Genomic DNA, 25,966 nt, shown 5'->3' on the forward strand with positions numbered 1-25,966 from the left:
GGTGCCTTGGTGCAAGGACCAAAACCTCCTGCAGAAACTTGATGCTTAATTAGGTGAGATTAATTCAGACCAGGGAAAGTGTGGAGGAAGTTTGTGACTGAGAAGCAGAGATGGGGCTGGAAGAACTTTGTGTTTAACTTTGCAAAATCAAGCCTGAGAGAAGATGTGCTTTGTCCTCCATAAACACATGGGTGAGTAAACACCAGGGACAAATAACAGCTAGAGAAGCTACTTTAAAGACAGCTACTGTAAGAACACATGGATATGAGCTTGTCCTGAATAAACTCAGGCTGGAAGTTGGGCTTCTGGCCATTAGAGTCGGAGGGAGGGAACCACCCAGCTTGTTTGGAGATGGAATTTTTGGAAGAGATCAGTATGCTGTGGTTGCCTGTGGTAGTGGGAGCCTGACTGTCCAGGGAGCCTCAGGATTGTCTTTCTTACCTTTGTCTGGCTCTGCCTCTTCAAGAATATTCTGGGCAGAGCTCTTGGATCTTCCCACGGGCAAAGAGCAAAGTCCTGGAGGTGTTGTGACTGATGACCCTGTTGTGCTTGAGTAAAGGTGCCATGAGAAGAATGAGAGGTGCTGGGGCACCCCAGGGACTTGCAGCCATCCAGGTGCATCCTGAGACTAAGTCTTGTGAATGTTGCTCCTTTATGTCCTGAGCTGGAAAATAACCCTGTCAGGCAGTGGGAGCACTGGGAGGTTCCTAGGTCCATGTTGGCCCCATTTTTTATCTGCAAGTGTCACCAGTTTTGGTCCCACCTGCCAAGGGTGTCTGCTGAGCAGAGACAGCAGAGCTCAGCGTCCTGTGCTGATCATCTCCTGGGTCCCACAGAAGGGTCTGCACCAGGAGATGTTTTTCCTTTCAGGGCTGTGATGGTGCTCAGCATAACAAACTCAGATTCATTACAGAATCCATAAAATTGATAAAAGCAGGGCTATGCCTGGAAATTTCCTCTCAGGAGTGTGCAGGGACTGTCAGAAGCTTCTGCCAGGCCCTGTGCAAAAACAGTAACCAAAGCAGAAGAGAGAGAGAGGGAGAGAGATAGATCTGTGGCTGTGTGAGCTGGTGTATCACATTCCCCCTCATTGACTTTATCCTGACACGCAAACAAGCCTTAATTAATTCCTCAGGCAAACTTTCCTGATGGGAGAGATGCAGTAACAAGTCCCTCTGTGAGTGGCTGGCATTTAATGTTTGCTTTATAATGTTTGATAATCTAACATTTCTCCGCTGGGTCCGTGACAGTTTTCCGTGGTTCTGTGTCTTTCTCAGGATGCTGGAGTATTCCCTGGACCTGCAGAATGTCAGCTTCTCCGCCGTCCGCACCGTTCGCGTCCTGCGGCCACTCAGGGCCATCAACAGGGTCCCCAGTAAGTCAGATCTTGTTCCTCACTGCTGGGGCCAGCTGTCTGGATCCATGCCCCAAAGAAGGGAGGGATAACCCAGTGCTTTGATCTTACATCACAGCTCAAACGTTTGCCCAAGGCTGGCAGTGCTGGGTCCTACCACCACTGTCTGGGATCCTTTTGACACCTGTGGCGTCAGAAATGAGTCAATAACTTATCCAGGACTGTCTTCAGACACCTTTCTTTCTCATCTGGAGAGGGTCTGAGGAGGCTGCTAAAGGGCTGGAGGTGATAGGGATTGACTGAGCCAACAGTACAGGACAGGCAGTGGGGTCTGAGCCATGCTGCTCCCACCCTCCCTGGGATACTCCATCCTTCCCTGGAGAAATTGGGGTGAGGAAATCTTGCTGTGCCTGAAGAGAGCCCCCTGGGGGGTGCTGAAGACCCCAGAGCTGGTCCTTACAGCCCAAACCCCAGCATCTCCAAAGCAGACCTGGCTGGGATGGGCTCTTCTCTTCAGTCCTGGTGTATCAGGTCAAGGACAAGGGTATCAGCCCTGCCTGAAGCAGCAGTGGGTGGCATTGCCTGCTGCTGCATGGCAGCCCGGCCCCACGTGGCACTGGCTGTCACAAACCCTTCCACAGCTCCATGCTGGGCACATCCCAGTGCTCCGTGAGAGGCACTGAGCACGTCCCTCTCAGAGGCTGGATGGATCAGGTATGGTAAGTATGAGCACCACTGCCCCAGAAGCATCCTTTTCCTGGTCCAGCAATCCTGGTCATCAAATCCAGTATGGTTTTGTTAATTAAATCCAAGTCTGCACTCCCCTGTCTGAACTGGCCCAATGCATTGATGAGAACTAATCAGCTTCAGTTCTCTATGCTGATGCTGGAAGTGCCTGGGATCTATTTATTTTCCTGCTCCTGACTCTTGAACTTAATCTGGCCGTGCTGCTGATGTTTCAATCATTACAGAAGCTTCAGAATCCTGTTTGCAATGGTTGGGTTTTTTTTTTTTTATCCCCACTGCTGAACTGGTGGACAGCTGAATTTATCCACCACTGTCTAACTGGGGATGTAATTCACTTAATGTGTTTTGAAATCCTGGGTAATTTATCTTGTCTTCTCTGCAATGTAGTTACAGTGCGATAGAAATACAAGGTAGGAAAAATAAAAAATGGGCTTTGTTTGATGATCAATGCAATAACCACAGAAGGTAATTTTAGTTAATTAGGAGTTGATGCAAGGTGGTTGTTCCTGGTAAAGGAGTAGAAGAAAAACCCTGAGAGAGGAAGTGACAGCATCAGGATAAGAGAAAAAAGTCTTCCTGAAGTATCAAAGTAAAGGGTGCAACAGTAAAGCTTTCTTTAGATAAAACCCAACATAAGCAAGTGAGAGAGTGCAGAACATGGGGAAAGAAAGAGAGTGAGAGATGAGCAGAATATTACATAGATGTCAGATGAAATAAATTTTTTGTGTGTAAATGTCAAGTTGAAGTCACTATCAATTTGTCCTTGTTACAGAACTAGCTGTTCCTGAACTTGTGAGAATTAACTGCCAGAGAGAGTCCTGTATTTTAAGGAAGAGAGGGCATTTAGGGTAGATGAGGGGAAATAGGGAGGGAAGGGAATTTTGAAATATAGTGAGTGGAGAAAGAAATACGATTGAGCAAAAGAGAACATCAGAATTTAATCTGAGAAAAGAAAGGAAACATAATTACTAGAAAACTTCGGAGAGGAGGACTTGAGGAGCAGGGAAGGTAGGTCTGGTGTCCAGGAGCAAGGCATGAATGAAAGGGGTTATTCCAGGGGCTTTGAGGGGAAGCTAAAGGGGATGGGAAGATGTGACTGTTCACAAGCCACATGTGGAGGAAAATAATAGAAGGAAATACAGGTGTAAAAGTATCAGTGGAAAGGAAAAAGTCAGGAGGACATGGCTGGAGCAAAAAAAATTCAACACAAACTTTTCCCCTTTGCCTCAGGTATGCGCATTCTGGTGACACTGCTTTTGGACACACTGCCCATGCTGGGGAATGTTCTCCTTCTCTGCTTCTTCGTCTTCTTCATCTTCGGCATCGTGGGGGTCCAGCTGTGGGCAGGTTTGCTCAGGAACCGCTGCTTCCTCCCTGAGAACTTCAGCATGTGAGTCTGTGTGGGCAGCACCGGTGTCTCCCCAGCCTCAGGGAGGCTGTCCCTCCAGGATCTGCTCTGTAAAAAAGCCCTTCTCTTCTGTAAATGCTTCCTGCTCCTAAATGCCACCGTCACTTGGGCACACGCAGCGGGTACAGAGCGAGCTGTGACAATTTCCCATTTGCATTTGCAGTCTGTCCTTAACTAGGCTGGCATTTGGGAACCTTTCTGATTGCTAAAAGCCTCCAAAAAAACCCTCTGGGAATGGGAGTTCAGGAATTCAGCATATCATTAATGTGTGACCTTTTCTGTGTGGAGACACCCAGGTCTAAATCCCCTCCAGTGGCTGGTGGTGTTTATTGCCACAGCTTTTGTGGTCCCACCTAAACCCCAGGAAAAGCTAATGGAACTACTGTGCATTTTTGATTCTAAATGATTTTCAGCCTCAGAGCAAGAGATAGTGCCTATCCCAAAGTGTTAATTTTTACAGATGCCTGAGTTTTAAGGCTAAAAGAATTGTTGTGATCAGTTTTCTGGCCTGATGTAGCACTGTTTGGACAGCGGTTGAAATACCTGGTAGCTAACAGCCTCTTTCAGGGTTTCCATGCCTGTTCTACCTTCCTGCTTTTTTCCACCACCTCCATCCCGTCAAATGCTTGGAGAAAGGCAGGTGACTGCAAACCCTTGATGGCTCTGCCAAGTTCTGCCACTTCAGTGGATTGCTGACTCCCCAGGGACCTGGCTGGATTCACACCTGGATGGAGGAATCCTACCAGCCCAAAGCCTCTTTTCTGTACCCAGCAGGACCACATTGCTGCTGCCCTGTGGACAGCCTGGCACGAGGCCCCTTCCAACCTCTCCCACGCACCTCCTAATCAATTCCCACCCCTCCTGCAGGTCATGCCCTCAAAGGTGGCTGGAGGTGTCATTACCAGGACATGTTCCTGCTGAGCAAATGTCAGCAGAGCAGGGGGACAGCTTCACCACTGAGTAAATCCAATAGAGCAACAGGTTTGGGTGCTGTTTAATTGAGCCAGAATTCCAGGGCTTTAGATAGGCTTTGAAGGGTATTACAGGCAATTCTGCAGGAATTAACCAGGCTGAACTAGGCTTAAAAATATCTTTGCAAGCTTTACTGGGAGTCCTGGCAGCATTAAGGAGATAGTGTGTGCAGAGCAAGGAGCCAGTTTCTGACTGACCATGAGTTGTTTCATCTCTCTGAAGAGTACTTTTGCCTGGTTTGCTGTGGTAAGGCCACCCTCAGAGGGAATTTAGAGCTTACCTGTGGGCTGAGCTGACACAGTGAAATGCAGATGAAGGAATCTTGGGAGGTCCTTGTACATAGCGTCTCCCTAAATGATTCTCAGCATCTAAGAAGGACATACAGGAGCTTAAACTGACTGTTTTCCATCTTACTGCAGCAAAGACAGCTCAGAGGAGACCTGTCATGCTGAGTCCTTCTCTTAGTCTCCTAAAGTCAAAGCCAGAGTGCTTCAGGAGGGAGTAATTTTTAATAATGCCATCAAAGGGATTGCCAAGGGGCTGAGTGCACTGCCTCAGTTTCTCAAAACCCAGTTAAGGACATCAGCTCACCCTGTGGAGCTGCAGTAAGTCCAAGGGGATTCCTTCTTAAAAAAATAGCTTTAAGATCCAGAAAAGCAGATGTCAGACTTCTATGCTGTTACAGCTGTGTCTTTGTCAGATTGTTTGCAATCAGTGTGCAAACCCCAGCCTTGTCTGGACTCTTTCAGCCCCTACACAGTGGATTTGGAACGGTACTACCAGACAGAGAACGAAGATGAAAATCCCTTCATCTGCTCCCAGCCCCGGGAGAACGGGATGCGCTACTGTCGGAGCATCCCAACACGGAGGGAAGAGGGTCTGGAGTGCACTCTGGATTATTATTCCTACAATGACACCACCAACACCTCTTGTGTGAACTGGAACCAGTACTACACCAACTGCTCTGCTGGGGAGCACAACCCCTTCAAGGGAGCCATCAACTTTGATAACATTGGCTACGCCTGGATTGCGATATTTCAGGTGAGCCCTGTCTGCCAATTGTCACAAGGTGGGCAAACAGCAGGCCCTACCCCCAAAATGTCCCCAGGGGCCGTGCAATTGCACTCCTGCAGGCTGTTGTGTACTAGTGAGCACCTACGTAGTAGTGCACAGGTGCTCAAAGTGTTAGGGATGCAATATGATGCCTGTTTTGAGAATGTCTCCACCTCACATGCATGGACAAAACCCTGTGGGTGTGCAGTCTGATGATGTTGGTGTGGGGCAGAGCTTAGAGTCTTCTTTCTGCAAAATGCACTAGTGGCCCTTAAGTCTGGATGGAAAAGGGTTAGATTCAGCTTGGGCAGCTGAATGGTTGTTGGCATTGGGAGGAGCAGGAGTTGGTTCCTCAGCATCTTGTACTGCACCAAGACCTGCTGTGGGGTGTCAGGTATGACCCAGCCAGAAGAAATATTGCCTGTGCACTTTGTTGTAACTGAGCCTTCAGGAGTCTGCTTTCCCTTCCTGTCTCCTCCAGGTCATCACGCTGGAAGGCTGGGTGGACATCATGTACTTTGTCATGGATGCACACTCCTTCTACAACTTCATCTACTTCATCCTCCTGATCATTGTGAGTGGCCTTAGGGGAGCAGAGGGAGTCTTCCTGGCATTTGGAGAGAGCAGAGTGGAGTCACCCAGAGGAACAGGGCAGAGGAATATACAGTGAATATAAAAGCTGAAGTAGCAACCAGCCTGCTGGGAGAAACTCAGCTTCCCTCTGGAATTGTGCTGCAGCTGCATTTAGCTGCAAACATGAGGAAGGAAAGAAATGTGCTCAAGCGGTGCTAGATACACTTGTGTTGTTGCTGCTGCTTCTACTACTTCTCTCCTTGTGCTCCAAGCTTCTCTCTCTTGCTTACCACCTTGAATTTAAGTTTTAAAGTAGGCAAATTTCACCTGGCCAGTTTTTGAGTGTCAGAAAGGGAAGAGGCTGCACAAAAATTCCCTCCCATTAAAGAACCCATCTGGCTGGGTCCTTTGTGCCATGGGGATGTTCCGGGAAAGCAGTCCCAAACTTCAGAGAGCACGTTAAGAAAGGAGGGAAGAGATTACTGCCCACAGCCCACCCACACTTCACAGCATCATCTGAGACCACCCACAAAGGAGCCAACAAAGAGTTTCTGTGGGGTGGGCTCCATGATGGGCTTCATCTATGCAAGCAGAATTGTCTACAGTGACTGGCTGAGCTCGTTGTCTAGACTCCCTTTATCGTCAAGGGAGAAAAATAGGTGCTTTAAGGGGGTGATTCATCTCCTCTGAAGGTAGACATCCAAAATAAATTAGATGCATTGCAGACTTGATGCGCCTATTTCTCTCTTGACTCTAAAGGATCATTAGGTGCTTCACTCAGATGTAGCTAAGTGAGATGAGTTCTTGTCTTGCTACACAATCAGTCTAAGTCCAGAAAAATAGCTGCACATTGTCAGTTAGGTCATTGTGGGGATTTCTGCTCCTCATCAAACCAGGACTCAAACCCTGACGAGAAAGTAGACGGTTGTTTAGTCCATGGCGCTGTTTTTTTTCTGTTAGCTTTCCCAAGAGAGAAACAAACCCTTGCTCTCAGCCTCCCCAGGATGACGAAGAGGAAGAGCAAGCAGTACTTTTCCAGATGCCGTGCGAGTAACATTAGCAGTTTGTGATAGCCCGTTAGCGTCAGTAATTCCCTGTGACCCAGGCTGGGCTCTGCAGAAGGCAGAACCTCATGAAACCCTGGTTGGAAAGAAAATCTCCAAGCTGTGGGTACAGGCTGCTGATGCCCTTGCGTAACAGTCACCCGCAAATCCCATTAGCAGGGGAAAGGGATCTGCTCGCAAGCTGCCCACACACTGGCAGAAAAACGCTCCTATCAGGAAGGCGCAGTGCATTCGTCATAATGTCACTAATTGTGGTAATTACAACTGCTGTCTGTGGAGAGAGAAAAACACCGTCTTAAAAGAGCAAGAGATTTTTGTCAAAATAATCTTCCCTCGTCTTTGATCCCTGACGTCCTCCACGTAGGGCTGGCGTGGGAGTCCCTGGGATGGGAGCTTGGGGGGTGAGTCAGCCCAGCAGTGGTCCCTGCTGGGTGACAAAGGGGGTGGGGTTGGCTGGGGTTTGCCACTCTTTGTCCCCAGCAGGTCTGTGGGGTGCCACGGCCACACTGAGGTGGCTGATGTCCCCTCTCCCCTTAGGTGGGCTCCTTCTTCATGATCAACCTGTGCCTGGTGGTGATAGCGACGCAGTTCTCTGAGACGAAGCAGCGCGAGAGCCAGCTGATGAAGGAGCAGCGCGTGCGCTACCTGTCCAACGCCAGCACCCTTGCCAGTTTCTCAGAGCCAGGAAGCTGCTACGATGAGCTCCTCAAGTACCTGGTTTACATTGCCCGGAAAGGCAGCAAGCAGCTGGTGAAGGCCTACAAGGCAGCAGGCGTGAGGATGGGCTTCCTCAGCAGCCCCACGAGCAAGGCGAGGGCCGAGCGGCACGCCAGGAAGCGCCGGAGCAGGAAGAGATCCTCTGTGCACCACCTCATCCACCACCATCACCACCACCACCACCACTACCACCTGGGCAACGGGAACCTGAGAGCGCCCCGTGCCAGCCCAGAGATCAGTGATGTGGAAACCAGCTCGCTCCACAACGGGACTAACCGGCTGATGCTCCCTCCCTCAGCACCCAATTCCCTGGGGGCCCCCAGTGCCTCACCCAGCAACACCGAGTCCGTGCACAGCATCTACCACGCCGACTGTCACTTTGAGCCGGTGCGCTGCCGGTCATCCCTGACACAGCCAAGCCTCGGCTTGCCAAGCCCAGAAGGGATCCCCAAGAACATAGTGGGCGGAAAGGTGTACCCCACCGTGCACCCCAGCACCTCCCAGGAGATGCTGAAAGAGAAGAACCTGGGGGAGGCGGCAGTGGGTGCTGGGAGCAGCACCTTGACGAGCCTCAACATCCCGCCCGGGTCTTACAGCACCATGCACAAGCTGCTGGAGACACAGAGCACGGGTGAGCTGGGGTTGGATCTGCATCTGGGGCTGCTTTCCAGAAATACAGTTTTTGTCCTAATTTTCTTCTCTCTCTGAATTTTTTGCAGGGTTCTTCTCAGTCCATGTTACAGAGAAAGGCGATGGCTTTCCAGGTGAGATGAATAGGAGTCTTACGACCTACCTAATTCTATAAGCCAAATTTAGGTGGGAGGTTTCAACTCCCAGACTTCATATCCACAATAATCCAAGGCATGTGAGGGTTTTCAGTGAATCCATTTTCTTTGCAATCCCCATCTTGTAGATTAGAAGAGTCCAAGAGAGGTGGAGAGGGACTTTGACAAGGACATGTAGTGACAGAAAGAAGGGAATATCTTTAAACTTTGCAGAGGGTGGGTTTAGATTAAATGTTAGGACAAAATTTAATTATTTCCCTCTGCTCCTCAACCATTTACAGGGAGCACTTCCCAAATCCTATACTCCCAAAATCAGCTTCAGCTTGCAGATGGACACCTTCCAGATCTGGGTCCTATCACATGCCTGAGTACTGTGTAGCTCTTTGTGGGACACAAGGCTCATGGAGATTGTGTGTCTGCTTTGTGTGAGTGCTCAAGGGCAAGGCTGAGTATTAAAAATCTGTGATTTGCTCAGGAAGCCTGTAAGAGTAAGACACTGAATGCATCTTTCTTGGATCAGTGATTTCGTATCTTCACTTCAAGAAAGTGAAAATATTTTTCTTTTCCCCTCCACATCCTGAAGTTTGGGAGCTCAGGCGAGTCTAGTCCAAACACTCTCAGCCTCCAAGAAGTGTTTCTGGCCAAGCTTTCCCAGGCAGTCAGTGCCTTTTCCATGCCACTGCAATGGCATTGACCTTTCCAGCCAGGAGCTGTGCAGGGAAGAGACCAAATCCTGCCCCCAGCCCAGCACTGCTCAGAGACTGAACGCACAGAACTGGGCTCTGAGCTGGTTTAGCACAGGGTTTGCACTCTCACTGCTGGGTGCTGCCATGCAGGAGTCAGGTGCATGCATTGCCTTTCTCCTCACAGCCAGCTGGTGGGAATTTTGGGGAGTATCCTGCTGGTATTTCACCCAGGATACACCTGGCAGCTGCCACTGAGTCCAACGTGTGGAGAGGGAAGCTTGTCGTTTTGGAGCATCAGCAGAGGGAACAGGAAAGAAGGCTGCTAACAGTCCTTCTGATAATTACAGCCAGGAGCCTGCCAGGACTGGGGGAACCGATTGCTTCCTCCTTCCTGTAATGGCTAGAGATGTAATGAGGTGCCCTTAGGGTCCATGCCTGGGGTGGTACCTGTCTGGGGGCAGCAAAGAGAGCTTCATAAACAGAGAGAAGGCACTAGGGAGCCCGGTTTTTAACCCAGCAGAATCCCTTTTCCCATTAGGAAATGCTTGTCGTGTCAGAGGCAAAGGTTTGGTGCTAACAGGGAACAGGGCTCGCTTCCTGCAGCCCTCAGTCCCAGCTGACGAGCTGCCCTTTCCCTGCTCTGCTGCCATTTCAGGTCCCTGCCAAGGCTCTTGCAAGATCCCCAGCCCCTGCACCAGGCTGGAGGGGGGCTCCTGCAGCCCCGAGAGCTGCCCGTACTGCCTGGCAGCGCTGGCGGGCGAGGCCGAGCTGTCGGACAACGAGACGGCCGACTCGGACAGCGAGGGCGTCTACGAGTTCACACAGGACGCGCACTACAGCGACCAGCGGGACCCGCAGAGTGGCAGGGCCCGGGCCAAGAGAGCCCACCTGGTGCTGGCCTTCTGGCGCGTGGTGTGTGAGACTTTCCAGAAGATTGTGGACAGCAAATACTTTGGCCGTGGGATCATGGTGGCCATTCTCATTAACACGCTCAGCATGGGGATTGAGTACCACGAGCAGGTGAGTGCTGTCCTGGCGGCTCCTGGTGCAGCGGGGTTGCAGGTGGAGTTGTGAGTCCAAATCCAGCTGCTGGTGGGATGGTTTGGGGTGAGAGGCATTAAAATGCTCTGGGAAGGGTCCCAGAATGGAATAAGGCAGGCTTGTTCCTCTGAGCCTGCTTCCAGGGTGCAGCAATCACCTTGGCTGGTACCTGGTTATGTCAGCTCCTGTGTCCTAGCCCTACCAGGGGTGGTCAGCAACATGCTGAGACCACTGTTCCCTGGGCAGCACCAGGTGGTGCTGGGGTCTGTGTGAGAGGACCACGGAGAAGAAGCAGCCCTTTGCCACCAGGTCTCTGTGAGCCTGGCAGTGCTTGAGGTGCTGCCAGCAGCTGTGGGCTCTGGGGTCAGTGCAGCTGCAGGCAGGGAACTCAACTGAGTTTGCACTCCTTGGAGAGGAGATAAAAAATGGCTTTGCCTCCTCGGTGAATGCTCCAGCAGCAGCATGATGAGTCCAAAATAGACTCATCACTGGCTATTCCTTCGCTCAATTATCTGAGTCCTTGCAGGCAAGAGAGTGCCTGTGCTCCAGCCTCTCACTGCTTGTCACCTAGCAGAGCTTTCCCTATAAATAGTCATTAAGAAAAGGAGTTGCCCTGTTCCTCTTGAAACATCTCCATGATGTTCCATGACAAGAACTCTGCTTTCAGAGGCTTTGCATGCTGTGGCCTCACATGAGTTTTGTGGCTGCTGCTGGGGCTTGCCTGGCATGGTGCCCTTGATCCTGCCTCAGGTGTGTATCTCGGGGCTGCAGGTGCATGCTTCCTTTGGGGTGAAAAATTTATCAGTGTGGATGCAGGGATGCTGCAAAACCTTGTTATAAGCCCCTCCCATTCTTGAGGGCTCTCAGCATGTTGTTTCTCCCACGATGTCAAAGCTCTGTGCTCCCAGCACCAGTCTTGGCTGAGAAGCTCATTGCATCTCAATGTGACTCAGTTTTCTCCCTTCCTGGCATGTTTCATGTTTGCTGAGTTGCTCACAGAGGTGTTTCTCCCCCAGCTCCTGGTGGAAGCAGTGGTGGCTGTGGATCAGCTCCCAATTCCCCTGTCTTCCTGTGGCATTAATGCCTCAGTGACCGAGTGCCAGGGAGACGTGGCTGTGCTCAATGTGTCCCTTCCAGCCAGCACCTCCTCCCTGATGCCCTGATGCAGTCTAGCTGGCTAGGTGCTGTTTTCAGTACACAATAAACAGTGGTGCACTCCAAAGTCCTGCTGGTTTCACCTTCATTTGCTGCCCTTGATGGGAGCTCTGCAGGGAAGCTTGAGTGATTCTACCTTTATTTAATAATCTTGGGAAGATTATCCCAAAGAAGCTGAGAGGAGATGGTTCACAAAAACCAATAAACACTTTTATTCCTCCCTTGGCTGAAGGGTGAAAGCAGATCCACGGTGTCTTTGGTGGGACTGCCCAAATGTCAAATCTTGTTGCTCTTTACCAGGAGCATTTTTGGGAGATGCTGGTGTGGGCTCCCATCCAGGGGGACCACCCCACTGGGGAGGGGTGGCTGAGCAAGCTCCCATCATCAAACACTCTAAGTGAAACACAGCTCCTTAATTCTCTGCCTTGGGAAAAGTGGGGCAGGAGGTTTCTAGTTTCTGCCCTGGCCAGCGGTGAGTTCCAGCAAACATCTGGATGACATGAGGCAGATTTTTGCGTGGTTTTCGGGTAACAAGGGTGAAGGGAGCTGATAAGCGTGGGGGGACTCCAGACACTGTGGGTGGTTGCTTTCTTTAATGGTATTTTGAAGCTACTACTGTTCCAGATTCCTTTCTCCCAGGCATTTGGAGATAATAGCAGAGCTTGTTTTTATTAGTTCATCTTCTCGAAGTGGCGGCAGAGAACAGAGAGGTGTTTCTTTGTATGCTTGTAAGGCTTAGTGCTGGCAATTTCATAATCTGACAGCTATGAGAGCAGGAATTAGAGGGGCAAAATGCTGGACCGGGCCTTCCTGCAGAGATTATAAACACAGAAACATGTTTTTTTCTTTCATTTAGAAGAGCCTTTCCTAAAAGTGTGAGTGATCAACCATGTCAAATTTATCTTTACTGACTGATGTTTGCAAAGATGTGAGAGCGCTTCAAGAGTACTTGACTTCATGACTTTCTATATTAAGCTCTCTGCTTATTTAGACAGTATTTACCTCTTGGGCTTTCCACATGCTGCCCTGGGCACAGTGGACTATATTAGGGTAAATATTTTAAGGGCCTATTTTAAGGTGTCACGTCAAAACCTTGTGTTGTTTAGCAGCCCCTTGGCAGAGGGGCTGCTCCTCTCTGAGAGGAAGGACAGGCTGGAGGTTACTCAAGAAGGAAGAGGCTTCTGCCTACCCATCTGCCCCCAGCAATGCTGGGTGGGATTCAGCAGCTCTGGGACCACCAGACCATCCTGGACTTCAAGACAGGAGCTGGTGAGCTGAGCTCCTCATAACAGCCAGGGAGAAAAGTTTGCTCCTCTGGAGATTTGACATCTCACCTTGGGACAGGCAGCCTGGAGGGACCTGAAAAACTCTTTCAGTCTCTTGTTTAACAGACATGGCAACCAGAGTAGGCCTGGTTGGGGTATTTAAGATGACAGTGGTTCTCTGAAGGCACATACAAATGAGTGGCAATTGGAAGTGTGTTGAAAATGCTGGCCCCCACCTCTTGCTGTTTATTTGTATTCACCCATCAGTCAACCTGGCCAGAATGAGCACCCATAGCCAGGGCTGCTGGATGAACCTCCTCTTCCACCTAAGGCTCTTTTCCATAGGCCACCTTCCACAGTAAATTGTCAACACACATTTTACCATCACATGGCTGGGGCTTCAAGAGCTGGGTTTCCTCCAGGCTGCTTCTGACATGAGCTGACTGACTTTCTCACTCAACACCAGGTTGTTTCCACGTGGTTCCTGCACATGCCTGAGCTGTAGGTACACCTGACTGGTTGTAATTCTGTATTTCCTCCCCACCCCGCCCATGTGAAACCAACTCCTGCTGTTCTTCTGACTCTAGGTGAGGTGGGAGGGAGGCAGCACAGTGTGAGGTGCTTGCAGAACTCACCACGTTGCGGCTGCTGGGCAGCAGTGTGAAATTTTCCATCAGGGAAATGACAACCAGATTGCCGCAGATTATTAATGTGGCTGCTAAATAGCTTGTTTTTCTACAGAGATGAAGCAAAATGCAGGTAGAAACTATTACCTTTGGGTAGAGGAATATAAATGTGATTTAAAGGTAGACTCGGGGGGATTTTAAATACACTGTTGAACCAATTGACTGATTCGCCTTAAGGAAGCTGAGCCTCTGCAGCACTGTGGGTTCAAACAGCTGCGGCTTTGCAAAAGATTGTTCTGCCATAGAGCAGGAGTAAAATATGCTGCTAAACCAGAGGGTTTCTGTGCTGCTTTCCCCCCAGCCCTGGCTGTAAGCCAGGCTCTGTTCCATAATATGCTGCTTTTATTTTCCTTTTTTTCCTCCAACTCCTTTCTTGGAGTGAAAAGCAAAGGCTTTAGTATGAGGCGTGATGTTGGACGCCTCAGTAGGGGAAAGAATTCGGCAAGGGCTTCCTTGAGGAAGGGCTTTGGGGGTTTTGTTTTTGTTTTTAAAATCTGGTTCACATTGAGCTTCCTGGCTGTTCTGAGTTTCCTTGTCTGAACTCGCATTGTATGAACTATACCCTACATATTCTTTTGTTTAAATAGCACTTGAATTTCAGCTGCCGTCTCTGCGGTGTTTTGCCATTGTTAACATAACAAGAAAGAGACTGGAGAGTCCTTCCCTGGCCTCTCCAAAGCTGCAATGGCTTCAAATCCCTGCCTGAGCCTTGTGTGGACTTGGATCTAGATTGATCCAAAACCCTGGTGTCTCTGAAAGAAGGAAGAAAGAATTGGTTCAGACCTGTGGGGAGCCTTTTGTTGATTTTTAAGAGCAAATTGGAGAGGTGACGAAGGTGGATGACTCTCTGAGACAGCACCCAAGGAGAAAAGCTCATTATCCATGGGAGGCAGTTCTTCAAGGAAGTGGGATGAGGGAATGCCTGACATGTCCCAGCATGAACGCAGCCATTGGAGGACCCCCCGCTACAGCAGCGTGTTGTAGGGATCCACAAAGCCACAGTGCCTGAAGCCAAGGTGGGCAAACTCCTTCTGCAGGAGACAGGAGCAGCCTAAGCCCATGGCAGTGTCTCTAGCTGAATTCCTGGTACATCCTGCTGCAGGGGAGAGAGCAGGGTACAGATGATATAGGGTTGTCACTGGTAACATTACGATCTAATAGCTGCTGCGGCATGGAAATATCAACCATCTGTGCCAAGGAGTCAAAGGAAACCTTGCTGGCAAAATGCATTAACGTGTCTATTTATGTAAACAGTCAAGGCTTGAGAACAAGAGGGTTGTCTTAATCAGCATCACAGAACATTAAATTTTTAGATATCCAGTATGATGGAGAGGGGAGGTGAACAGTTCGAAAAACTGCCAGCATGGAGCAGCCATTAGGCTGCAGGTTCAAGTATTAATAATAGTCACCCAAATGGTATTTATGTACTTCTGCTTCTGCCTGAATTCAATGTGCAGGGAAGAAGGTAACTGAAAATTATTAGTTGTCATAACACCCACTGATTGATTTCTCCATGTGGGAGGAAAATTGGATTGTTCCATGGAGAAATGGTATAAGGGAACTGGGCAATGGGGGTGTGACAGGTTGGTGCCCCAAGTCTCAGGATGCTTGTGTGTCCAAAGTTCTGGGCAGACTGGAGAGTAGCAGGTCTGGATCCCTGTATAAGCACTGCCTCAAAAGATAAGGGCATATTTGGGATGAGAAGTACTTTGCTCCCAGCACTTGGTGGTCAAGAGCATCCCAATCCCCACCAGTTTCAAGCCCAGCTGAAAATTTTGCTGCTGGTGGATGGCAGCTGCAATTTGTCAGGTGTGTGGAGGCTGCTCCTTTGACCATCCCTAAAAATCCCTAAAATGAGATCTTGCCCAGTGCTCGTTCACCTCCTGAGGAGGCTGTGGGAGATCCAGGGATTGGTTGCAGCTCACCCTTGTCTGGCTACATAGGGCAGTCATGGACAGCTCCGTATCCCTTCCAGCCTCAGTGGCTCCATGCCACATCAATCCAGGACACACATATTTTGGCTTCTTTGATGTGCATGGATTTGTGTCAGGTCCCCAGGTCAGGAAGGAAGGGAATCCTTTTGTTTTGTAAAATATTTCTGGCATTTCTTCCATCTCTTCTGAGTTGCTCCTGTGGGTGCAGGGTTGCAAAGACCTGTCCCACTTCCATGTCCATGTCCCAGCTGGTGCTGCACCAGGGGCTCTCTGCATCACACACTGATGCAAACTGGTGCTGCACTCCTTAACCCTGTACCCCGGCTGTCTCACTCCAGCTGAATGGTACAGACCAGCTTTGTGGTGAAATTTCTCATTTGATACTTCCCCGTATGAGTCTGATTCATTAGGCTTTGTTTTAGAAGGGCACTTACACAGGTGTGTGTATCCCTGAATCAATGAAACAACCTTTCCTTGGAAAGCCTCCATCTGCCCAGGGCTCTTCCCAGGAGCTCACAAGGCCTCACGTTCATGCACTACCTTCTCTTCCTACAGAGATATCTCCACTTCCACTCAGGTGCACATCCCACATCTCTATTTAACTCTCTTACATGTCTCTCCAGCCCTATGCCAGCTGCTCTTAGCCAAGCAATCAAAGCCTTGGCAGGTCAGTGAGGGTTTTCCCTCCCTCAGCTCCTGCTGGCTTTGCCCAGTGTAGGGCTTGGAGCTACTGTCAACTTAATTCCTTGACACTCCAGCAGCAAGGGGCACTCCCATGGCAGGCAAATGAAGTGCCCTATGGGTTTGCATGTGCTGTATTAAATTAGCTCCTGCTTATGCAGAAATTGCTCTCATTAATGGCTTGTTGTTGGAGACTGGAGGAGTGGATGCTAATGGAAGCCATCGGAGCTATTAATCGCTAGGATTACCGACTTCAAAACCAGTTCTCTGTTTGTTAGTGGGGGTAATTCTTTTTGTGGACCTTGGGGGTTCTTCTGCTTCTTGGGGATTGGAAGAGTTTCTGAGATCTTGTAGAAACTCGCATGTTTTAATTGACCCACTTGTGAAGCTCTTCCAGGGATAAAAAATGCCACGGTCCTCTTAGTCATTAAAAATGGGCTGTGCTTACAAAGCAGACTTTATCCCGGTTCTGGAACCTGAATTATTTGAAAATTAAATGAGATTTCATGCAACTGGAAAGGTAATTTTTTTATCAGATAAATCAGTTCTCTGTATGCTTTTGGAATGAGTCTATATAGATTCCTTGACACCTGCTAAAGTTTTCTTCAGCTCCCTGGTTGGGGAACCATAAGTGTCAGTCCTTTCCTGTTAATTTAGTTCAGAGGCTGGAAATACTTGGGCTGCCTTAGATCCTATCATTACAGCTGTTGTTTCAGCTGCCATCCATACCCTCCTGTTATCGCTGCCTAGACAGCACTGAGAAGAGGCTCCAGCTAGGTGAAATGGAAAAATGATGTGCACTTTCAAAACTTGCTTCATCTCTGTATGGATGAAAAATCAGTGCTCTATGCAGATAACCAGGCATTTCTTTCTGTTCCTTCTTTGATTATTGTGGTTGTTCCTTTGGGTGGGATCCAGGAAATTCAGCTAGAGCATCTGGAGCACCCTCAGCTTGCACCACAAACACTTTCATCTGTAAGCACTTCTGCTTGTTGGTGTTTTCCCAGGGATCAGCCCATATTTTTCCCCAGTTCTCCTGGTAGAGGTTTGTCCCAATGTTGTTGGCACCCATGACTCTGCCCTGCTGCCACTCATGTCCTCACAGAGCCCATCCCTACCCTGCTCAGCCCCCAGCAGGAATGGGGGCAGCAGCTGAGTGCTTTTTCCCTCATCTCTGCTGGATTTCAGCTCTTTGTTGTAATTGGTTTTTTGCTGATGTTAGGAAATGAGCAGCTTTTCCCCCATGGATGTCTGTCAGCATTAGAGATAGTGTTACCAGCATCAGAAAGCCAGGTTCAGCAGAACTGTGCAGGAGCTCTACAGTGACAGCATTTTTCTTTCCCTCTTTTTATTTCCTCCCTCCCCCTGGTCCCTTCTCAAGTACTAATAGGGAGATAAGTTTCAAACTTGGTTTAGATTAACCAGAAATAGAGGGCTTTAAATCTTAAGTACTTACAAGGTGTGACCAAGTAGAAATGCAGCTTTTGTTCAGCTTAAGCTCCCGCAAAACCTGGGCAGAGGGATGAGCTGGTTCATGTTTTTCTTGCATTTTCTGCAATAATACTCATCCAGAAATCTCCAGGCAATGATATGTGCTGTGCCTCCAGAGAGTGATAAAGAGAAGCCAGCTGCAGAACTTGGTGGAGGAGGGTGTGATCTGCATGCCCTGTTTGTGGGTCTGGGCAGCATGGTTCATGTAATGTCCCTTCAGGGTGGGTCGATGAAATTCTCCATCACATTTGGGGCTCATCCCTTCATTTGCACCCTGCTCTCAAAGTAGACAGGTGGGGGCTGGGACTCAGCCCCAAAAGGGCAATTCGGGACCAGGGAATTCAGGTTTTTTGCCATGGTTCCTCAACAAAGATGTGTTGGAGAGGAACATCTTGCAGCAGGAGGTTCCATGTCCACAGGACTCAGCTCCTTCTCTCTGCAGATGTGGGCTGGGAAGGGACACTTGTTGATTGGAATGGGAAAGGCTGGGTGGAAGACAAGGAGATTAGCAGAAGGGATGGAAGGGGAATCCCTCCTGTGCAGACAGCTCTGATTTCTCTGAAATGAAAGCTGCTTTCCTCCCTTTCTTACATCATTACTTGCTGTGGCATGAAATATTCAGCCTCCATTCAGCCTGTAAGAAAATCCTTCTTTCCCATGCAGTGAAGGGATGTAACTGGACTTGTTAACTTGTCTGAAAAGTAATTTCCTTATAATAAATGCTTACAAATCCTGAGCATCCCAGCAGTCCTTCTCCAGCCCACTGAGCAGGGAGCACGCTGCCCTTTTCCATGTCTCCAGCCCCAGGAGGAGCAGAGCAAAACCTGCCACAATCCTGCTACTTTCCAAATTGTTTTCTTTAACCAAGTTGGCAAAGGACAAGTAGAGGAAGCCTCTCATACCGCGATTAAGCATGGCTCAGATTTGCTCTGCTGGACACAGGACAGTAGCTAAAGCCTGATACCTTTTAAGGAGCCCCAAAGACAATGAATGTCACTTCTGAAAATATGTGTGGGTTGAGTTTCTATTTATAAAGTCGCAAGCAGCTCCGGAGCCAACAGGAGCTGTATTTACTGGAGGGAACTGAAGTGGTGTTTTGGATGGTCGTGGCTGGGTGGGTGCACTGATACAGGGGGATTGATGTGGATGTGATAGGGGCAGTGCCTGGAGAAGGCTTGTGGGTTGAATGAGGACACAGCCATGAGCTATCAGTCATGGGGAACTGAGCGTGGGAGAGGGCAAAGAAAGGGCACCTCATTTTGTTAATTAAGAGCTGCTTCTGTTCATGAGAATTCCTTGCATTTTGCCCCAGGACTTGTGGTCTGGCTTCTGTTCTGGGGTGGACCTGGTGTGTGTCTTCACCCACATGGAGGGTGGAGAGGATCTTAACAGAGCAGTGTCAAGTTGAAAATCCTATCTTTGTGTGACCCATTTGATTTTCTTTCTTATGTAGCACCCACATGGGGGGTGGAGAGGATCTTAGTAGTGTCAAGTTGAAAATCCTATCTTTGTGTGACCCATTTGATTTTCTTTCTTATGTATATATATCAGAAATCTGCAAGCGATGAGTCAGTAAAATGTTGTTGGTGCTTCCTGTGAAATAGCTGAGGTCGCTATTTTCTTTCTGTGTTATTTTTCCTAGTTGCCATGGCAATGATTTCAGAAAGGTCTTATTCTTGCAGCAGTTTGAATGGGTTGGAAGTTTTCACGGTCTTCTGGATGTGCTCACAGAAGTAGAGCGATATCTCAAAGATATCCCTTGGGATCAGGAGGGATCTGCCTCCTGCCTGGTCGTCCCAACCCTCGCTCTGAGCTGTGGTGAGACAGAGCGGGGTTTTCTGTTTTATTGTTAGCAAGGTAGAGATGAAAGACCCTGGGGTGCTTCTGTTCTTTTGTGTTGGCATCCCAGGAGCAGGGGCTGGACAAGACCAGGCTTGCCTGCAGCCTGGAGCTCGTTGTCTGGACAAGGGAAGTGCGGGATGGATGGAAATGTGCCAGCCATACCCATGGCACTGGGTGCAGGTCTGATGATGATGATGATGAAGACCCTGTGCCCTAAATGGGTCACAGCTGGAGGAAGGCAGGAGTGGGAAGCCTTGTAAGCTCTGGGCACTGTCTGCTGGGGCATTTGGTTGAACTTGATACAGCAGCAGGGCTTGTTTTTCAGAAATTGGGGAGCACAGGCCCCAGGGCTTGCATGGCCCCAGCTCCAGTCCTCACCTTCTCCCCAACTCAGTGTCCACAGCCTCGCTTGCTCAGCAGACACCTTGGAGCCCTGTGTGCAGGAAGAAGAGGTTTATGCCCACATAGAAATGGAGTGTGTAGCTTCTGCATTGGAAATCTCGTTCATGAGCTTCTACTCAACTTTAAAAATAGGGGGGGAAAAAAGAGAAAGAAATGCATTACAGCCTATTTCTGATTGCCAAAAGAGGGCACGGTGCTGGTCCAGCTTTGAGATACCTCTTGAGGCACTCTGGGGATGTCTCCCCTTGCTTCCTCCCATCCCCCTGGCAGTGCCCTGCTTGGTGCCAGACAGCCTTGCCTGAATCCTCCAGACAGGGTGCAGAGAGCATGCCCTCCTGACTGCCACACTTGCTCCCTGCCAGGCAGGATCAGCTTTGGGTGGGTGCCTGTGCTCACATCCTCCCTCTGCCCCAGTGATGCTCTGTATTTTCTGAGCGGCGCTGCCCTGTCTGCTCTCATTTCATGTGCTGCCACAGCTTGTCAATGTGCTGTTTAGTACATCAACAAATCAACACTGCGCAAACAGAAGGCTAACAGGGAATGATTTATCCAGGACAACATATCTGTGTGTCCAGCAAGGCAAGATGTCCTGTAAACAAAATTCAGTGTTTACTGAGGGCTCATCGGCAGAGCTGCTGTTTTGTACCAGAGTTGAATTACACTTGGATCTCGCTCTTTCTGGGTGTTGCTCGTTTAATCATAGGATGCTTTCCTTTTAATTAGGCACTGCTGCTACTGATGAGAGAATTAGCAGACTCTTCTTTTAATGGAGAAGCTGAGGCTGTGGCAGCTGTGCTGTAATGGGGGTGGTGGGCAGAGGCTTTGTGCTGCATAGAAACCCCAGGCTCTGCACCTCAGTTTCTGCTTCCTGAAAAATGCCTTTTTACGGTGGTCCTGGAAGGTTTTTTTTTGTCCACAATATATCATTTAGTCAAAGGAAGGATGTTACGTCCCCCAGCTGCTGTGTTGCGGCCCTCAGAGAGAAAATCTGAGTGATTTTGCCAGTTGTTTTCCTGCCAGCCCAGTGAGGATCCATGCAGCTGGTTGTGTGCCAGGAGTCAGTGACTCTCTCAGGTACATGATGTCTACAGCTGGTCGATAGTGTTTTGATTAGACAGTTACTGTCAGAAAATGTCAGTTTATCACATTTGAAGCTGTTTGTGGGAGAGGAGCAGTTTCAGTGGACTGGCCGCAAAAAAAACCCCAACTTTATTGGAATATGTTGTCTGAGGTGTTTGAAATGTCCATTTGGGGCGTTAGTTCCCTAATGGTTCCCATTGGTTCCCCAATGACAGCTGGGGAACAAAAAATTCCATGTTCTTCAAGCTGACTTTTATTTATGTTTGTTAATTTTGGTTGATTTACAATACAGAGCAAAGGGATAAAGGAATGGGGACTGAAACAGAGGGAAGAACCTCCAAGATTTTGTGCATTGTGTCTTAGTTTCCCAAGTCTGAAATTTTGAATTCTTGTTTGGGATGGGATGAGGATTTCAATTCCCATGGGAGAGAAAATCATGTTCTTGTTGTACTATAATGATGTCTCAGGAAAGAGGTCTCAGACATATTTGTGATTTCTCTAGAGTAGAAGCATCTTATAAAAAATCTTATTATCTTATACATCTGTGGCTGAAGGAAAATCCCATAGCTGGCATTATTAGAAGGGTCTGAATCCCCACTGCCTGGCTGAGATTCCCCGGGGCAGGATCATGATCACAGCCCCCCTCTCTTGGTACAAATAAATCCCAGTGGTGTCATGGCAGGGGTCCCCCATGGAGCAGCTGCAGCTCTGTGTCCCTTGAAAGGGATGATGAGCTGCTCCAGGGGACTCATGAGCTGCCCTGGGGTTCCCTGAGTGGGACTGAGGGTCTTGAGAGGATGCCCTGCTTCACAGAGGGCTGTGAAACCCCCCAAGTAATTTGCATTGCCCCATCTCAACTGTTTTGGGATGTGTAGTTTCCCAAAGCAAAATAACTCAGCTGATTTCAGCCAGGTCAGAGTGGGGTGTGCTTCCAGTAGATGCTCAGCTTACCCAGCCCAGCAGAACTACAGGCTGCTCTGGATCTCCTCACTTTTCCTGGATGGATGACATGGAAGTTTTCCCTTTCTCTTTCAATCCAGTTTAACCAATTATTTTTTTTTAATATTCTCACCTCTGGTTCAGGAGTTCCCACTCTTCATTGTTATTATGTCTGCCCAGTGTCTCTGATGTTGAAAACTGTTTCCTGCAGGAGAAGTGGATAAGAGTATGTGGAGGAGGAGTGGGAGGGCAGGTAGCTTTTTTGGGGTGAAGTATTGGGAGGCAGGTAGATTTTTTTCCTGCAGTGTCAGCACAGGTTGACCCATAGCCCTCACAAACCAGTGCCAGGGCTATTTGGGTGTTGGATATCTCCTGAGTTGGATGCTCTGGGAGGGAAATTTCATGGGCCAGAGGGGTCACAGCCCCTCCAGTGTGTGCTGAGGATCCTGGGAGAGTTGCAATGTAAATGCTGCTCCCCCTCTGCCTCCCCACATCACTCAGCTATGCCCTGCCAGCACCTCCCATCTGGATTTGCACATTCCAGCAACATCTCTGACCAGAAAGTGCCCATGAAGTCCAGAGTTTCATTAATCCATGCTATTAACATGTCATCTCTCCCAAGGCTGCTGGATTTTCCATGTCAGCTCCCGTGAGGAAAAGATGCTGTGAGATGTTGGGTGAGGGGTTTAACTGGGTTGTGCCTGTGGCTCCAGTTGGATTTCACTGTACCACTGCAGAGGTGGAACAGAGGGTGGAATTCAGCCTTCAGGGTCCAGGTTGGTGGTGCTGATGGATGAGAAGGAATGCTTCCAGGAACACATCTCCTTTCCAGCTGTATCACTGAGGTGCTAATAACAGCACAGCCTGCCTCGGCACTGAGGCGCTCATGAATGAGTTGGCATTTTTTTGTGAGTAATGTAGAATTGTAGTTATTTCAAATTGTCCTGAGGTGCAGCTTGACATATAAGTTCTTGGCCTATTTATTACCCTGTGTCTGAGTGTTCCCATAGGTATTACGGCATTAAACCATGGCTGAATTTAATATTGGGAGCTGCAGCGTTTGTATTTTAGCTCTAGATCAGCAGCAGGTGATTTGGGCTGTGTGCATGGTGCGTTTGGCAAGCTCTAGACAAGGGATCTGTTCTTCAGCAAGGATGTTTGAGGTATAAGTTGTGTTCAACACCGTCTTTTTTTTTTACTTTTTTATTACATTTTCTTTTAAATGCTGCTGTTTCCTCCTTTGCTATCTGTGTCATCACAAGCTCCTGCCAATATCCGTGCAGGGATATTATCCGTGCAAGTCCTCAGGGATTCACTACCTTGTTGAGATAACATCACACCGATTTCAGTCCCCATCTACCCTCAAGCTGGGTTGGAGGAACTTGAGATGCAAAGGCTGGGCCTGGGTAGTTTAACCCTTGGAAAGAAATATTTGAATGCCTACATGGATTTGTCTGTGTTTTTGCCAGCATGTATTTATGATCCCTTTGGTCCCTGTAGTTTTTTGAGGCTCTGAAGCACGGTTGACCAAGTGTTGATCCTGCCCCTGAGGTCTCCACTCTTGTGGTTGCCATCATGTTGGGGTTGGGTCACCTCAAGTGAAGCCCTACAGCCTGTGCTGTGGTGTAGCAGCTCCTGGTCTGTCACAGGAAGTTTTTGGCCAGTCATGAATGTGTTTCATGTAAGTGGAAGGGGCAGTCAACTGCATGTGTTGTGTTGTCTTCTGCTCGTGGTGTGGCTACTGTAAGCATGCACATCTGGCCATAACCCATTGTGGTTATGGTCCAGGCATCTCAAGCCACATGGAAGGTTACAAGTTAGACCAGCCAGTGCCAAAATACCCCAGGGGAACCTAGGAGCCACTGTGTGTGAGGTGTGAGGTGAGCTGTGCCAGCCCAATGCTGCGTGCCACCTCAGCACTGCTGATGTGACCCCACCAGGATGTCAGCTCCCTGACTTCAACAAAGCCTTTCAGCAGAACCAAGCAGCTGCAACTGTGTCATGGGGTTAAACGGGGAGAAGTGATCTTGTATGTGGATTCTGTCTTTGCCACTGACTGATCCCACGCAGACTACACCACCAGGTTTTGTCTTCTGCCATATGTTTTCCAATAATGCCTGCCCACCTGTCGGGGAAAATGAAGCACTGGGCATCTGCAGGCATTGTTGGGAACCCTCTGTGAAACATGCTAAAAAAAAACATAAAAGGCATTAATTTAGGTCTACGACTACCAGGAGTCTGTTTGTTAAGTTTTTGTGTTTTTTTCATACCTCTATTTTCAGATTGCCTGTCCTGAAATGCCAGCATCGGGCCCTTCCTCAGCTGCAGATTTGGGGCCACCTGATAATGAGATTTCTTTTGAGTAATGAGATTTTTTTTTTGGAGCCATTCTGGTTATATCACCTCAGATCTCTGCTTTTGAAAAATCTTAGCTCAAATCTTTTGATGAGCTACTAAATAAAAAGACAGGCCCTAAAGGGATATTTATGTGAGAAAATGCCTGACTTTCCCTTCTGCATAAGGAGAATCAGTGTGGGGGATGTCAAAGCATTAAGCCTCAGTACATGCCACTCCTGCCTAAACCTCCTGAGGTGGTACTAAAGCTCTGATTAATGTGAAGTCCATGTCCAGATTTACCTGGTGAATTTACAATGGACTTTTAAACCTTAAACAGTCTGAAAGTATTTTCCTTCCAACTCCTGGGCTTTGAGTGAGCTATTGCCATTTTCTCACCACATCATTTGCATCAGTATTCTCACACTTGCAGTATTGGGGCTTGTTGTGTTTCCATGTGTGATTTCTGGATATGGAGCTGGCTGTTTGTTTTCTCAATTTCCTCCTCTTCTTTCCCCAGCCAGAGGAACTTACCAATGCCCTGGAGATCAGCAACATCGTCTTCACAAGCCTCTTTGCCCTGGAGATGCTGTTGAAAGTCCTTGTTTATGGTCCTTTTGGCTACATTAAGAATCCATACAACATCTTTGATGGGATCATTGTGGTGATTAGGTACAAACCTCGAGCTTTCTTTATGTGTGCTTCTCCTCATTTGGGTGTTTAATTAAACAGAAAGCAATGGAGAGTTGGCATAAATACCTTCCTGTGACGCTTTACACTTCTGTCTGTAATTAATGCACTTATGCATGATTGCTAATACATATCTTGGGATTATTTTGCGGTCATTTTAGAGAGAGGCCCAAGCAGAAAGCTATCAGTCCCGATGTCTTGGGATAGTCTGGGATCCAAATGGCACAACCAGTGCCCGATTAAGTATCTCTGTTTTTTTGGCACATGCAAAGGCTATAATTGCCCCTGCAGCTGCAGTCACTGATTTCCAGGCATATTTTTGACACTCAAGTAGGGCTCTGCTCTTTGCAAGCCTGGACAGAGTCCAGATCACCGCGGGCATTGGCAGCACATCTCTGCCCACTTTCCGTCTCTCTTCCCTCTGAATTTCACCTCCTGTTCACTGCCCCTCCTCTCGGCCTTTGCAATTAGGCTTTGTCCGTCACCTTGCATTGACACTTTTTGTCCTCCTCAGCGTGTGGGAGATTGTGGGCCAGCAGGGCGGGGGGCTCTCGGTCCTGCGCACCTTTCGTCTCATGCGGGTGTTGAAGCTGGTCCGCTTCATGCCGGCATTGCAACGCCAGCTCGTCGTCCTCATGAAGACTATGGACAACGTGGCCACCTTCTGCATGTTGCTGATGCTCTTCATCTTCATCTTTAGGTGAGTGTTTGCAGTTCCCTGTCCTGAGCCTGCTCTGGGTTTTTAGATGGGATGGGATGAGGAGGCGGCAGAGTCCGTACCAGAACACGGCTGCGCTGAACTGTCCCAAGAACAGCATTGCTGGCTGTGGTTTGCTGCCCTGAATTCTCTCAGTTAGCCAGATGAGATTTCTTTGCAAAATGGTTTACAAAGAAAACCTTTCAGGCTGGATGATTCCTTGACATCACCCCAAGACAGCAATCCCGTTACTTACCAACTATCAGAAAGTTTGGTGATAAAAATATTACCAAGAAGAGGATGGTGTTCCTAAAGGAATGTCAGACATGGTGGTGCTTATGCTTTTTCATGGCCTCGTCTTCAGACAAGT

General features: G+C 48.7%; 1 protein-coding gene across 22 annotated transcripts in view; it reads left to right on the forward strand.

Moving 5' to 3' along the window:
• Nucleotides 1-25,966, forward strand: part of CACNA1G (calcium voltage-gated channel subunit alpha1 G) — a 146,463-nt gene that overhangs the window by 53,608 nt on the left and 66,889 nt on the right. For all 22 annotated transcript variants that reach the window (XR_005628241.1, XR_005628240.1, XR_005628242.1 and 19 more), the window contains exons 4-12: nucleotides 1,278-1,375; nucleotides 3,332-3,491; nucleotides 5,231-5,522; nucleotides 6,016-6,108; nucleotides 7,709-8,519; nucleotides 8,608-8,652; nucleotides 10,015-10,379; nucleotides 24,730-24,881; nucleotides 25,414-25,599. Coding sequence is in view for 19 of the 22 variants with exons in the window: in XM_039716014.1 (XP_039571948.1) it covers nucleotides 1,278-1,375; nucleotides 3,332-3,491; nucleotides 5,231-5,522; nucleotides 6,016-6,108; nucleotides 7,709-8,519; nucleotides 8,608-8,652; nucleotides 10,015-10,379; nucleotides 24,730-24,881; nucleotides 25,414-25,599 (2,202 nt within the window). In the remaining 3 variants the exon portion in view is untranslated. The remainder of the gene's footprint in view (nucleotides 1-1,277; nucleotides 1,376-3,331; nucleotides 3,492-5,230; nucleotides 5,523-6,015; nucleotides 6,109-7,708; nucleotides 8,520-8,607; nucleotides 8,653-10,014; nucleotides 10,380-24,729; nucleotides 24,882-25,413; nucleotides 25,600-25,966) is intronic.

The sequence above is a fragment of the Passer montanus genome, unplaced genomic scaffold (genome assembly GCF_014805655.1).
Source record: "Passer montanus isolate IOZ18808 unplaced genomic scaffold, ASM1480565v1 scaffold35, whole genome shotgun sequence".
Classification (NCBI taxonomy): Eukaryota; Metazoa; Chordata; class Aves; order Passeriformes; family Passeridae; genus Passer; species Passer montanus.